General features: G+C 46.0%; 1 protein-coding gene across 1 annotated transcript; it reads right to left on the bottom strand.

Annotated features, from left to right (window-relative positions):
• Positions 1-1,288: 1,288 nt before the first annotated feature.
• Positions 1,289-16,056, bottom strand: Dleu7 (deleted in lymphocytic leukemia 7). The gene is made up of 2 exons (XM_052191246.1): positions 15,536-16,056; positions 1,289-1,539 (listed from the first exon to the last, which is right to left on the bottom strand). The coding sequence occupies exons 1-2, from the start codon at positions 15,956-15,958 to the stop codon at positions 1,333-1,335; spliced, it is 630 nt and encodes a 209-aa protein (XP_052047206.1). The 5' UTR covers positions 15,959-16,056; the 3' UTR covers positions 1,289-1,332.
• Positions 16,057-16,328: the final 272 nt, after the last annotated feature.

Below are 16,328 nucleotides of genomic sequence, written 5' to 3'. Positions count from 1 at the left end.
AGGAGGTCACATCTCTAATCAAGAAGCTATCTTCAACTGACAACCTCTTGCAAAGGAAAAAAATCTCTTTTTTCCAATGGAGTCTCATTAACATAAATCACCCTTGATGGTGTGCCTGCTGCTGGAGGTAGATGGCCACACAAAACAAGCTCAGTCGTATTCGAAGAGATATTTTTGTCTCATGTTGTTTTGTTTGGGCATTTTTTTTATCTTATTGGGTTTTTTTTTTTTTTGCTTGTATATTATGGTTTATTGGTCTTATGTTTTATCTGGGAGGAAATGAAGAAGGGAAACTGTGCTGGGAATGTATTTATGAAAAAACATTTTCAATAAAAGATGCCTTGATTACTAGTAACACTTATTATAGACAGATACGCCTCACCACTGAGATCAGTTATTATTCCAAAAGCAAGCCATTCATGTATTCTGTGATCTCCCTGCCCACCCCCAACCTGATCCTGTTTCCATAACAAACTTTTATGACTCAGCAAGGCCCTTTTTAGCTCTAGGTATCACTGAACAATAGAAAGCAAGTGTAGATAATGTTACTAAAACAAACAAACAAACAAACCACCTTCTCCTTCCAGCTCCAAGGTTGGGCTGTGCAGGGAGAATGGCTCCCATGTCTACTCCCTCCTCTTTCCCCTGCACTCTCCTATCTCAATATTCAGAAACCGTAAGAGAAGTTAGACAGTTCCACATTGAGACTTTAATAGTATGTATTTGTATTTACATATTATACAAGCTTTGTAGCCCATAGTTCATTATCATTTTAAATGTATGGAGCAGTATTTGATAGTACAAGGTTTAGACGTGGCTCTTCCTGCCCTGTGGTCAATTACTAATGGCCGGGCTGGACTCACAATGACTGACACTTACAGTTCTACAGCTGTAGTTCACTGTCACTGTGACAATGAAGTGCCCAGCAAACAGATTGTGTCCATTACTAAATGTCCCATTTACTCAAAAATCACATGAAGCACCATAATCTCTCTACTGTACATGTCCCTATTAGCCTTATAGCTGACGATAATACAAATATAGATTCAAATACCATTCATATACATATATATAATCCAATTAGTTCCACAAAGAGAGATATACTTCAGAAAGTCAGCAATAAGTAAGTATACCTTAAAATATACAGTACAACTTTAAAAGTACGCACACTACATGCTATCATGCTGAAGGCTACAGGTGCTCTTGGTCAGACATAGGCATGAACTATCAAGTCCTTTTGGTAACATAAACACCCATCGTTGCCGATTGCTTAGAAGGCGAAGGATTCTGTTTTCTTGGCAGGGTCAGCTGTGGTCTGGCTGTCTCTTGTGCTCATACATCTGGGAGATTCTGTAAGATCTGTCTCAAGGAAGCGCAGGCAACCACATGGGCGTCTGATGGGAGATTAGCAAGGGACTGGATCAGCTTCTTCACGATGGTTTTCAGACACTGGTGAGCGGCATTCAAGTCTCTGTCAAACTGCTGTCCTTCAATCTGCAGAGCCAAGTGACTGCAGATGTTTCTAAATTCCACGCTGTCCTGAAATAAACAGCAGACAGGAAATTAGATTGATGACGTAAGCATTTGTTGTGCTTACATTGTCTGATTTCCAGACTTTTCTCAGACAGCTACCCTCTCACATCCTTAGCCATAGGAGGGCAGTTTGACCAAAGCGGACCCAGTCCCACTCCAGATCCATGAGAGGATATCACACCCAGTCAAGTGAACTGGTCAGGAACAGGTGACTGACAGATGCCACTGGTCCCATGGCTGCTGGACTGGAAGAGAGCAGCTCTCTTTGACCAGGATTACTTGGAAACAAGATGTCTCCGAAACAAAATGGTAAATGAAAGAGATTATTGGTGGCTGATACTAATGACCTTTCCTGTCTATATGAACACAGCTAAACTTGAACAGGGATTTTCCAACTCAGGATTTCTCCCAAGTTAAGCTAAGGAATAGCCTTTTTTACTGAAACCAGCTGAAGCTGAGTTTCTATTATTTTTATTCGTAAAAGGGCTGTGACAAATATACAAATAGCCTGTGTTCTTACTGTTTGGTATTTACCATGTTCAATATTCATTGCACAGTAGAATTTACCATGCAATGGACACATACTCCAGAAAGGGCCAGTTTGGGCTACACAGTGAGACCCCCCTATCTTAAAAGACTTAAAAATCCCAAATTGATAGATCCTGCAACAAAATAAATCAAGCAGCAGGCACTGTTCAGAGTGGGAAAGTTGCATTTAAACCAGTGGAAACAGTCAAGCAGACATTGTTGTCAAACACACGTGGAATATGTGTGGATTCTAATGCCAGCATGCCATCCTAGAACGTATCTCAGCAGATCAGAACCTGTGTCATACAGAGACAGCACAAACAGCAAGATATCAGTGAGGCAGCATATCCTCCCAGACACACATGACTTTAAAAAGCACTTCTAGATGATTCATAGGTATAAGGAGAAAAAAAAAGAACTTTGGAAATACTCTATACAGAACACACATGGAAATACTGTATCAACATTTGTGGAAAGTAGAAAGATAAGCAGACCTAAATATTTATATGCATAAGGGAAAATGACTGAAAGTTCCTAAGCAATGTATTAAACCCAATAGCTTAGGAAAAGAAAAAGGATAAAGCGCCACCCCCGACTCCCTGACACCAACAATAGGAAGAAGGGCTACGTGTCAATGGAAGGTTGGGGAGTGGGTGGTTTGAATGGGAATAGCCTCATAGACTCAGGTATTTGAATGCTTGGTCCCTGGTTGGTAGAACTGTTTGGAAGCTGGAGGAGGTGTGGCCTGGGTGGTGTGTCACTGGGGGTGGGCTTTTGAAACCTCAAAGCCCACCCCCCCCAAAAAAAAACACCATTCCCAGTTAGCTCCTATACTCTGCCCCCTCACTGTTGGCTCCACATGTGAGCTCTCAGCTACTGCCCAGACACCAGGCCTGCCTGCTTGCTGCCATGCTCCCTACTGTGCGGCAAGTGGGCCATGCCACAGACAGAACTGGTAAGGTTGAGTGAGCTCAGATCCCGTGAATCTCAGATTTGAGGATGGTAGGAGTGTAGCCACTCTCTGCCTACCTCTGCTTGTTACCATGACACCTCACTGAGGACCGTGGCAATTACTGGAATTTTCCATGCTAATGAGGTATCTAGATAAGCCCGAGTGTTCAGCCAATGAGCTTCCTTTCGTTGGCATTCCTTCCCACAGAAGGTATTTAATTAGTTTCACCCTGAGTAAGGCATATACATTCACATCCTCCATCAAATAAAACAGTTTGAAAAATCAAGGACATCTCTGCATCAAAGATCGCTGGGGAGGCCTTCACCATAAAAAGCCATGTCTAAATCTCCAGGAGAGGCCTTCTCTCGGTTAAGCCCCCAATAAACTCTGTCTTTAATAAGTTCCTTTGGTCACGTGACTCTAAGTCACTAACACAGGGAGGGGCTACCATTTCTTCTTAATTATGCATAGAAGAGGAAAAGTGCTCCTCCCCCATCCCCAAAGAAAACTCTATCACTTGAGTAAGGACTTGGGTTTCCACTTACTTTTTCCTAGGAAACAAAACAAGTCTAATTTACTGCAGTGGTAGGGCCAGTGTGAGAGCATGGAGCGGAGAGGCAGGAGAATGTGCTACTGTCCCTGAGATGCGAGCACACTCAGACACTGAACTTGGTTTAGCCTTCTCTACGCAGCTTTCTTACCCTCCCGCCTTCATGTGTTTCTCGTCTCTGCTCAGGTGTCGGGGTCTCCCGGATCATTTCCTTCCTTTGAGGGGCAAAGGGTACTGCAGAGGCATACTGCACGGAGTGGACGGTTCCCCTAAGCCGCCTCAAGGGAAACTGTCCACTTGCTCTACAGAGAAACCCAATCTAAATACAAAAATGGATGGGTCCAAGGAGACGTGCCGCCACGGGACCAGCAAGGTCTGTGCTGATGTGTGTCTGCTCATCCTCAATCAAGATTAAAACGCCTTGAGAAATAAACTCATGGGCCTGAAACCTGGCAGTGATTTCACATTTACTTATGGAAACATTTGAATAGGGCTTCTTAGAGGAAAATTATAAAAGTTTATGACCGGATCCTGATGGCCTGGGCAAACTGAGTATTTCCGGTGAATTTTGTAAGGTCTCTTAATTGTATTATGCTAGTATAATTTTTTCTTTTAACCCTTTCTGAGATTATAGTAACAGTTAATGAAAAGAAATTATTAGGAATCGACTTTTCCAGGGCAGGGGGAAATAAAACAGGTGTTTCTTTTCTTCCTTTCTAGAAGGGCTGAATGCCAAGTCTAAACACACCAATCCATGTCTCCAATCAGCTTTGTGCGGCTCCTACTGGAAAAGATTAGAATCCCAAGACTCTTAAGGCTCCTTAAATGCTTTGTGACTTTCAGTAGAAACACTCAGAAACAGTACCGGCCATGACCTCACTCTCAGTGCCTTCCGTTCAACGACAGACCATATTCTCCCGTGGCTGTTATACAGGAAGTCCCAGAAGCTCCCAGAAACGACCCAATATGCTACAGTGCTTGCAGCACTGTGCCAAAGTTACATCGACATAGCTGAGCAACTGAAAGCAGTTTTAGGAGTCTCTCAAGCATTTTGTAACTTCAGACTCTGCCTATGAAATGTATTGATGGCTACAGTGGCCCAAATTATAGACATCACTGACCTTTCCTTGTGCATTGAAATTCCCCTCCCATGTCTTAACTAATCTACTGGGATACCAGTCTAAGCCTGTTTAACTCAGCTAATAAAGCAGCAATATTATTTTAAATGTGCACCAAGCTATGTGATTTTACTACACTACCCTAAAGTCAAGGAGAAAAACTTCCCTGTCTCTAAAGAGCTCTGCAGAGGAAGGAAGAAGCCACAAGTGAGTGTGGATTTTGACATTAGCATGGCCTGTCCAGGATTCCCAAGGCCTTGGATCCGTGGGACAATTAGCAAAAGCCATTACCCACAAGGACCAAGCTCATTCATTGGTCAGTGTATACGAAGACTATCAACTGAGACTTCCTCCTCCATATGTTTACAGCCTGAGACTGCTCACCCACAGAGATGGGACTAGCTAACTCCTCCCTCTGTACTGTACCTAATAAACACACTGAGGTTCCAGACTGAGGCAGTATTGATAGAAGAAGCCCCACCTCACCCCGGTTTCACTCTGAATGAGTCTGTGCAACGTTTTTTCGTTCTCCCACAGTTCCTAGCCAGGGTTCCCGGACCCAGTCCAGGGTCTCTACAAAGCTGAGTTGGTCCTTTCTACTATGTGCCCATGTGTTGGTGCCAAAACATCGTGCAGATATACCTGAGACACCAGTGCTCTTACAATGAAATTATTTGGACTAGATTACAGTTTCATTTATTTATCATTATTGTAAGTGTGTGTGTGTTTACACACACCAATTCTTACTTGTGTACACATTCCACAGAGAACACGTGGAGGGCAGAAGAAGAGCTTTTGGCAGTCCATTCTCTCCTTCCATCATAGGTTCTAAAGATTAAACTCAAATCATTAGGCCCACATGCCAAAAACATTTTTACCCACTAGACCCATCTCTAACACGATTTTTTAAAACTGCATTTTTTTTCTATTGTTAGCAGAACTCTGTTCTATAAAACAGTAACCATCTCCAAAGATGATAACCTTCTCCCAGCACTCATGAATGTATCCCTCAGTGTACACTGTAGGTGTCAGGATAGATGTATCCCTCAGTGTGGCCTTTGTAGGTCTCAGGATGGATCTCTCAAGAGCAATGCAATCACCATTCACACCCTGGTTCTGCCCTTTGATTGGTCACCTTCGACAATCCATTGTATCTATGGATTATCTGTAATACATAATCAAGAGTAGCTGGCTTGGAGATCTGTCTATTCTATGTAAAGCCACGCCCATTAATCAGTGGACTACCCAGGGGCATCCTCCCTTCCTGATCAGCTCTGCACTCTCATTCAGTATGGAGTGTAAAGGGAATCTCTTAGGAACACTGCTACCCTGGGACTTTCTTGTATCATATATTGGGTTTACTAATAATGCATATGACTGGAATGTTTGAACTGTATTCTTAAAAATATTAAAAGGATTTCAAGTTCTTTGTAACTGCAATGCCCATAAAAGGGGGGAAGAAAAGCCCTTTTCAGAATCTTACTGAAAATAAACACTTCTTTCAGAACTGAAGGCTTAAAGACAGGAGGCATCTGTCAGCAGGAGACTGCTTTGGGGCTTGTTTTCTAAAAGCAACATTGATGGGCAACAAATCCAGAAATACAGTGTGATGTCACAGGCTCTTAAATGCAGATGATGCTTAAATAATCTACAAGTGGGTGTGGGTACATGTTCATGTGTGTGCAAATGTGTGTGTGGGGGGGGGGTGGGTGGGTGTTGTGTGTGTGATGTATATTTGTTAGTGTATATGTGGTGGCCAGAGGTTAACATCACATATCTTTCTGCTACCTTTACTCAGGGGATCAAGGTCTCTTAATGAACATGAAGCCCATCAATTTGGCTAGACTGGCAGGCCAAAGGATTCAGGCATCCACCTGTCTCTACCCAACCAAGTGCTGGGGCTTACAGGCACATGGCGTCCTGCCTGGTTTTTCCTCAGGTTCTGGAGGCCTGGACTCAGGTCTTCTTCATGCTTGTGCAGCACAGTCTCCTGATGAACCATCTCCCTTGCCCTCTATCTTTACAAAATTTCATATTTTACAGGTATTTTGTCTGCATATGTGTTTGTGTACCACATGCATGAAGGCCAGAAGAGGTTGTCAGATACCCTGAAACTGGAGTTACAGATGGTTTATGGCCCTGTGGGTGATGAAAATCAAACTCAAGTCCTCTGAAAGAGCAGCTAGTGCTCTTAACCTCTGAGCCATCTCTCTGCCACACTCACACCAAGGTCTTTTTGAGGCAAGGCCTCGCACTGACCCTGTAGCTCGTTGTTTCAGCTGGACTAGCTGGGTGGGAAAGCTCCACGGATGCACTGTCACTGCCTCTGCGTACGGAGCTGCAGGCACAGACTAGTTTTACATGGTTGGAGGTGAGATCCTTATATTTACACGGTAAACTCTTTGCCACTGAGCTGACACCTCCAGCCCTACAGGTTGTTTCTTCATTGCAATGCCACCTCCAGAGTCACTCACAGGTCTGTACAGCTTTGGTTGGCAATTTCCTGATGTCAGAGTTAAGTTCACTCTTTTCAAAATGGTCACACCCCAAGCTATGGTTCCAATGGCCTCACTAGCATCTTTCTCCCCATTTCCCCCTACATCCCTTCCTAACAGTATCTACAGAGAGCAGGAAGACAGCAAGAGAGGCAGGGAGGGTGGCAAAGAAAATGAGGGGGCTGTGATTCAGAGAGAGAGATACACACAGAGATATACATGGAGGCAGAGGCAGAGAAAGAAGAAAAGAATAAGTCTTTCCTGGGTTTCTTGGGGAATACCTTGCCCTTCAGTATCTGCCCAGCCAGTCGCCAGCTCCTCCTCTGCAGCCCAGGGCGGGGCTAACAGCAGACATGGCCCCAGACCCATTGGATCCTCTGCAGCACATATATCAGTGAAATGGAAATGGTGGTTTTAGAGAGAGACTGTGGAGAAGTGGGAACTGTCCCACCCTCACCTGGCTCATCGACCTCTGACTTGTAATTGTAAGTTCAGGTCCCTGAGCCCAAGGCCACTATATGAAAAACACAATGGAGAACCCGAGTAGGTACCAGCCACCATGAAGAGCCCAGCGCCCGCAGGAAACTAAGCATTTTTACTTGTGGGTCACAGTGAAGCCCCCTCGTGCTTAGGCTTTGGGAACGGTACCATTTTCAGTGGGAAAGAGAAGTACCTCTTTGATGATTACAAACAAGACTCTGGCGTGCTCATGCCAATCAAACCCTATGGAGTTCCTTCTGGTACAGGAGCCAAGCAGAGCTCAGACTTAAAGCCTTTCTGGGTTTACCAAAATTTCATTTCACAGAGCTTTTATGCAGTGACTTTCACATTAATTCCATTATAATCTATCATAAAACTATAAATAAACTAGACACTGGACCACAAAAGCAAAATTGAGTCTCTAGTAACAAGCAGACCTCTACCTGTGGCTACTGACAACCATGAACTTTTACTTCTTCAGTAGTGATACCCATGATATGTGTGTGTGTACACATGCATGTGAGCATAAACACAAGTGTGCATCTTTGTGTGTGATAGCATGCTATGGCCAAAAATTGATTTTTGGTGCCTTGGTGAGGGACGAATCAACCCAAGGCTTTCCCGGAGGCCCTGATATACAGAGAAAGACTACAGCTCCTTCTCTAAAGCAGAATATGCTTGGCAGAACCAATGATGGACTAGGGCCCATGCCTTGAGGAAGTGGTGGCTTTGGATCCTGAAAACCCAACTCTTCCCATTCTAGGGGCTTTCACTATCAGTCCCAAGGACACTGTGTCTGGTCTGTGGTGTCTGTGAGGCAGCCCATTTTTCTCCCCACAGATGGTTATATAAGATACTGTACTTCTTAATAAATTTAGCTGGCATAAGACAATTTGTGCAAGACTTCCTAACTCCTTTTTTTTTATTTGTTTTTTTTTAAGACAGGGTTTTTCTGCATAGCCCAGGATGTTCTGGAACTCACTCCATAGACCAGGCTGACCTTGAACTCAGAAATTCGCCTGCCTCTGCCTCCTAAGTGCTGGGATTACAGGTGTGCGCCACCACCGCCCGGCCTGTGCAAGACTTCCTGACCCCAGCTTTCTTAACTCCCTTGTCTTCTCATTCCCTGGCCCCCTCTGCTTTAAGACTCCTGGACTGAAAAAAAGATACGCTGGTCCAGGTCAGTCTAACTCAGCGATTGCACATTTTTCCCCTGGTAGAGTCCCCCACTGAACCTAGAGCTCACCAACTTGTCTAGACTGGCTAGATGGCAAGCCCCAGGGACACCTATGTCCCCATCTCCCCAATGCTGAGGATAGCCATGTACACCACTGGCATTTTATGTGGGTCCTGGGGATGAACTTGGGCACTGATGCTCACATGACTGACACCTTACCAGGTGAGCCATCTTCCCATACCTGCTTTCATACTTTTTGAATATTTATTGATTTATAGTACATATATGAGTGTTTCCCTGTGCAATCTGTACATGTATGTGCCTGGTGCCAGAAAAGGGTATCAGATCCCCCTAGAACTGAACTTGCAGCTGGTTGTGAGCTATCTGATGTCAGTGCTGGAAGTGCAACCCAGTACTCTGCAAGAGCAGCCAGTACTCTTAATCACTGAGCCATCTTGTATCAGGGCCCCAGACCTTAGCAGGACCTTGAAGACTGACAAAACTTAGGTCACTTCAAAACTGTCTCGACCATCTTTTCAGTTGTTCAGATTTATTTCCTTCTGGTGTCCTGGACACTTCTATGTTACCTTTAGGAACAAATGTCTGTCCCATTCTTGCTGCTATTAGCTTGATAGCAATTTCCTGTGTTCAGTGAATGTTCAGTGCTTAGAGTCACCCTATAAATGGTCTTCAGGGATAGACACAAAGCATGGCAGACTGGATACCTTGAAACTTCCTATGTTGAAACCTCCACGGTGTGACACAGTGTAACACAAGGCCCATGGGAAAGTAATTAAGGAGAAAAGAGGTCACAAGAATGTACCCCCCTCACATACACACACTCATACACAGACTCAGGTGAGGGGTGTTCATGAAAGACTCCAATTCCCTATGCAGCCAAGGACGACCTTGAATTTCTATTCATCCTGCCTCTATCTCCCAAATGCACTACTATGTGTTTTATTTTACACGGGACTAAGGACTGAACCTAGGACTTCATATAGTCTAGGTAGATACTCATCAACTGAGCTACAGCCCCAACCCTCTCATCTAAGATGCTCTACAAGGTCTATCTATCTATCTAACTATCTATCTATCTATCTATGTATGTATCTATCTATCTATGTATCTATCTATCTATCTATCCATCCACCCACCCATCCAACTATCTATCTATCTATCTATCTATCTATGTATCTATCTATCCATCCACCCACCCACCCATCCATCCATCCATTCATCTATCTATCTATCTATCTATCTATCCCTCTCCTCTTCCTCTCTCCGTCCTTCTCTCCTCTACTACTCTCCCCCCTCCTCCCAGTGAGAAACACAAAGACAATCTGAGGACCCTGAGGGGTACTTCTGAAGCCAGACAGGAAGCCCTCACAGAAACTGAATTTGTCATTGCTTTGATTTGGGACTTCCAGCCCCTGAAGACTGAGAAAATGAAATGCGTGTTGTTGAAGCCATTCTGTCACAGTGGCTGAGCGGACATGCACACCCATTCTACAGACCAGAGTAGCCCGAATGAGATACAGTTCATGGTTATGCATAGCCATGGCTCCATCCACCACATACTCTCAAGTAGGACCTTTATTTTAGTTCATAATACCCACATGGCATGGCCTGTCATATAATCAGGACAAATCCCATTAACTCTAATCATGTTTTGGCTCTCAAAGCCATGCAGTTGCCTAAGCATGTTTCCTCCTGTAATAAATATTTTCAAGCTAGTTACCTGGACCAACTTTAACAAGACTTGGAACATCATCATCCACCATAAAGAAACTCACTACAAGTTTTTTTTTAATATGTTGGAAATTTTTCTAAATGTTCAATGAGAATACTAAATGTAAGTTTATTTAACTAGAAAAAATATTTAATAGAGAAAAAAATTGCCCTTTCTGTTGAGATGAGGACATGTCTGCCTTCACACCCCAAACCATCTCTCTCCCTAAACCCTCAGATGGATTGATCAATAACCCATTGGACAATGACACATATCAGTAGTACCAATGAAGGCAAGGCATAAAGCCAAGCTGGTGTCTGTGTAAAGAAACTTCTTAGAAATCCACTTAGTTATCTGTCCTAACTGTGCATTTATCAGCAGCCCTGGAAACAGAAACAGTTCATAAGTCAGAGTCATTCATAGATCTAAAACAACAACAGCAGTGGTTTATGAGTTATCAGCTTGTTAATAGCAACAATAACAACTTACTAAGGAAGGCCACCAGCTAAGACTGCTGAGTCACCCACCCTTTAGGTGATACAGTGTCTTTATAGAAGAGGCTGGGTGAAGGAACTCACTAAAGTGCCTACAACAGGAAGGGTAGAACAGATCCTAAAGACTCCTGAGACTAGGTGCTTGTGCTGGGTCATCACCATGGCACAGTCCCCAGTACTGCCAACTAGCCCTTGGCTTTAGCTTAAATCAATCTCTCTCCTACCTTGTGTGTCAAGTAACATCATCAGAGACCTGGCATGGAGGAACTTCTCTCACACATCTCATTTCCGTGAGCACCACCCCTCCTGAAATCACTGTATAGCAAACAAACCTAGTGATGTATAGGGAATGTCCTTCCGCATCCTTCAGCTTAACAGTACTAATGCAGCCAAGTCAGCATAGCTGGTCCTCAGAGACCTAGTGCTCTCTCTAATCTAAACTGTGTGATCAGTATTTTAGATGCCAAATAGAGATGTGACCCTTTCCTCCAAATGGCAAGCCAAGCAAAATCTCTAGATTCTGGCTATCCCTGTTCCTCTCACTTCCACTAGCACAGACTGTCCTCCAGTCCCTGAAATTCATCAGTCCCACACAGGTAAGCCACAGTCGGGCAGTGAGAAGAAGGCCAAGACTCCTGTTTTGATGAGCATTCTGCACACTTCAAGGAAGTAAAAACAATGCATCAGAAAATTGCTGGAGAAACAGAAGAAAAGGAACATGACTCAAAGGGAATGGGAATGTGACAAAGCACTGGGTGTTTCTATAGACTTAGGGACTATGGCAGAGAGACACAAGGCCCCCCTCCCCAACTTCCCATTTAGTTACATATGGTCAACCACAGGCTAAAAATGTTGTACAGAGATTTCCAGAATGAAACAATGTATACATTTTACATTGGGTCTACTTCTGAGCACCTTGATTACTCTGGCAATGTCCCTTTGCACCTGGCCCAGGATATTAATCAGCCCTTTGCCCAGGTTCTAACTTGGCTATTCTTCCCCCATTAGTTACTCTTTAGCCAATGTTGTTACTATATTGACAGAGCTTGTGATCAAGAGGCCCTTATGTAGGTACCTAATGCTAGTTCCTAAGGCCTGTGTCATTCACCTTACCACACTCAGCCATTGCATAGTCACAGGTCATCACCAGGTGCACACAGTGTGATGAGATTAGAGAGGGGAGTGCTTACATGACTTATCACTGTATTTTGTTATTAACTGCTCTAGTTTATATTTGGTTTTCGTAGTTAATGTCTCACTTAGTTTATAAGTTAATTATAATGCATGGATAGGAAAATACAGCGTGCCTGAAATAGGGCTGAGTACTCTTCTGTTGAAAGCATAACTAGGAACAAGCAAAGATTTGCCTCAGCGGTACAGGGAAGAATTCATGGGAGGGAAATGTGTATCCGTTGGATGGGTGGAAGACTGAGGAGAGGGCTCGGTCGGCTCAGTGCTTTCTGGACAAGCATGGGAACCTGAATGCAGATCCTGGGCACCCAGATTACAAAACAAAATAAAACAAAACCCAAAAAACAAAAACAAACAAACAAAAACCGAAGGCTCAAACAAAAACACACCAGCTGAACAGCACCAGCCCTCCAATCCCAGCATGGAGGAAGCGGGGACAAGAAGGTCCCTGGCACTTAGTAGTCAGTCACTTTGGCCAAACTACTGAGCTAGTGAGACAGGTTAAGTGAGAGGCCCTGTCTCAAAAATAAGATGCAGAGCAACTGAGGAAGACACACACACACACACACATACACACATACAGAGGGAAAGGAAGATATTTGGGTTCACTGGCCTCAGTTTCCCCAGTAGATGAAGGAAAGGGAGGGGAGGTGAAGGGAAGGGGAAGGGGAGGAGGGGGGAAGGGAAGGCAGGGGGAGGAGAGGGGAAGGAAAGGGAAAGGGTGAGGGGTGGGGAGGAGAGGGGAAGGGAAGGAAGGGGAAGGGGGAGGGGAGGGAAGGGAATGGAAGGGGAAGGGGGAGGGGTGGGGAGAAGAGGAGAAGGGAAGGGAAGGGAGGGGAAGGGGAGGAGAGGGAAGGGGGAGAGGAGGGAAGGAGAGGGGAAGGAAAGGTAAGGGAGGGAAAGGAGGGGAGGGGAGGGAGGGGAAGGGGAAGGGAAAGGGAAGGGGAGGGAAAAGAAAGGGGGAGGGGAAGGGAAGGGGAAGGAAGAGAAAGGGGAGGGGAAGGGAAGGAAAAGGAGGAGGGGGAGGGAAGGAAAAGGGGGAGGGGAGGGAAGGAAAAGGGGGAAAGAAAGGGGAAGGGAAGGGGGAGGGGAAGGGAAGGGGAAGGGAGAGAGGTGGGGAGGGGAGGGGAAGAGAAGGGAGGGGATGGGAGGGGAGGAGAGGGAAAGGGAAGGGAAGGGAGGAGAAAAAAGAAAGGATGGAAGGAAGGAAAAGAAAGAAAAGTTTGCTTCCCTCAAACAGCCTTCAAAGATTACCTTAGACAAACAAATCATTCAGCATCTCTAGCTGTGGGCCTGGCCTCTCTGCATCCTGCATATCTGATACCACACTGCCAGGGCTCCTGTTTTGAATGTTCTCCAACAAATGGCTCTATCTGAGTTGGAGCTGTATGGCTTTTAGAGGGTGGGCCTGTATATTGGAGGCCGTCCTTTGAAGATTAAAGACCAGGCCTAGCCCTCACCCCTCCCTGCTTCCTAGACCCCATGATGTTTGACCACCAAGGAGCTGATCAACCACACCCTTCCCCAGAGGAGGGACCAAAATCTCTTTGCAAATGCCAGTCAAAAATGTATCTGTCACTGGGGAAAATAATTCTGTGGGGAAGTGCTTTGCCTAGACCCACTCCCCAGTGCCAGGAGAGAGATATGAAAGCTAGACCAAAATAAACTTCTCCTTTGTTTCTGTGAGGCTTTGGGTCTTAGTAACCTCAAAGCAACTAATACATACATATATTTCTAACATGTTTCTAATATCATCCAGTACTTGAAATTTCATCAGATACATATTCTTTTCATATCTTAAAACCAATGAAATTAGTATGTAACTCGCAACCAATAATGTCATACACTGGCAGATTTTAAGTATTTTCTTGGGAGGAGAAAAAGGAAGAGAGAGGCCACAGACATTGCTTGGTGGCATTTGATTTGAATTTTTTTCACACCATATGATGCTACTAAATATGTTGCATGTTTTCCAAACTTTGGCTTGTGAAGTAAGAACAGCATCAACCCTTAAGGAATGCACCAAACTCTTCTCAACACCCCACCTTCTCCAGACTCCCAAGTAGATGGGCAAGAAGGTACTCTTGGCCACACCCTGAGAGCCAGCAGGTCTCAAAGAGCTGCCCTAATACAATGGCCTCGTTTGCTTTCTATTGCTGTGGCAAATCCAATGACCAAAAGCAACTTGAGGAGGAAAGGGCTTGTTTCCATGTACAGCTTGTAGCTCTTCATGAAGAAGTCAGGGCAGGAACTGGAACAGGGGGCATGGAGGAGCCTTGGTCTCTGGCTTGCTCCCTATGCCTTGTTCAGCTAGCTTTCCTATCCTGCCCAGGGTGGCACTGCCCAGTCAGTTGTAGGCTCTCTCCTCTCCTCTCTCATATCAATCATTAATCAAGAAAAATGCCCCCACAGACTTGTCCGATAGATAATTTGATGCCAGCATTTTTTTTTAATTGAAGTTTCCTCTGATGACTCTAGCTGTGTCAAGTCAATAAAAATCTAACTAGCACAGTCAATCATTACATTAGTTAATGGCAAGGTCAAGACTGGACCCCAAAACCCTAGACCCCATCCTACCTCAGGTTTCTTCCCAGTTTTGCCCCATTCATATGAGCTGGCTGTTTCAACAGGAAGCTGGCACTATTAGCAAACTTGTCAACATCTGGGACCACCTGCCCCCAGCCCACTTTGTGAGGATTTGAGTTGATTCTGTTGGGTCTCTGTGCTCTGTGGAGAATTGGATTCATGCCAAAGAATTGTGATTCACACGTGTGAAGCAACTTTAAACGTACATGATGTTGTCCTAATATATGAAGCTGGGGACTTAGGGTGTATTCAAAGCTTTAAAGGAAGATTGTAAGCTTGGAAGAGGAGGTAGGGACAGCTGACCCTACAGGTAGAAAAATGACTCTTATGACAGATAGGTCTTGACAAGGCTTTCCCCTCCTCATGCAGCACCTAATACACAGACACTTGTCTGCACAGACACCTGCACAGACAGACACACACAGACACACAGACACACACAGACACACACAGACACACACGCGCACGCACACGCACGCACATCGTCCAAGTCTAGTTCCACAGTTTGGCAGACCCCAGGTAATTAGTTCTCAAGCTCTCTGCCCCACATGCTCAGTCCTCAGTGTGTGTCTCCTTTTGCCCCCCACCCCGATCCCCTTCCCCGCCCACAGCAGGCTAACCACACCCTGCTAGGACTCCAGTGGCCCCATCCACTTCATCCAGGCACTGCAACCCAGAGAGGAGGCAGGGCAGACTCACCTTCAGGTGGACAGGGAAGGGCCGCTCCTGTTGGAGCGGCCCAAGCAGGGTCTGCTCTACGCTGACCAGCTCCGAGGTCGAATCCACCACGCGAGCCAGAGCGCTGCGCATCGCCATCCGCGCCAAGGTACAGGGGCCGCGGTCCCTGGGGAAGGGCAGCAGCTCGGCGCCCCCCTCTGCGCCCCGCAGCCCGCCTGCCTCGGGGGAACCCCGCGCTCCCGGGCTCCCGCGTCCCAGCCCCCTCCGGGTCCGCATCTGGCCTGAGCGACGAGCTTGGGCGATGGGCACGTGGTCCGTGCCGCGCGGACTCCCTGGGGCGCTAGGACCCTCGCCCCAGCCCCACTCCTGCTGTAGTAGCTGCAGGGTCTGCAGAGCCACCATTTGGTGGCTGATGGAAGCCACTAAGGGCGCTGGGCTGGCCATGGCCGGCTAGCAGCTGGGCGCTGACAAGCAGGTGGAGCGCAGGCAAAGGAGCCCGGCGGCGTTCAGGGTCCCGGGGTCACATTTTTCTAACTCCAGGCTTTTCCCCGGCCTCCACGTCCCTCAGCGTGTGTGGCCCGCCCCGCCCCCGGCCCGCAGGTGGTGACCCGTTCTTGCCCCTGCATTCACTGCCAGGCAGAACGGGCTCAGAATGACCCAAAGCTGCCTGAGCCTGCTCGGTGAGCGCTTGAACATGAGCCAGATGCTGAGCTCTGGTTCTTCCGCCTCTCAGGACTTTGGTGGGGAAACGCGCTGCTTTGTGCGGATGTATCTATCCCCAGATACCCCGCCCCCCTCTTCCCTGAAGGAAGCC

The sequence above is a fragment of the Apodemus sylvaticus genome, chromosome 8 (genome assembly GCF_947179515.1).
Source record: "Apodemus sylvaticus chromosome 8, mApoSyl1.1, whole genome shotgun sequence".
NCBI classification, from domain to species: Eukaryota; Metazoa; Chordata; class Mammalia; order Rodentia; family Muridae; genus Apodemus; species Apodemus sylvaticus.
Note: the sequence above shows the minus strand (reverse complement) of the source record. Positions and strands in the feature narration are given on the sequence as shown.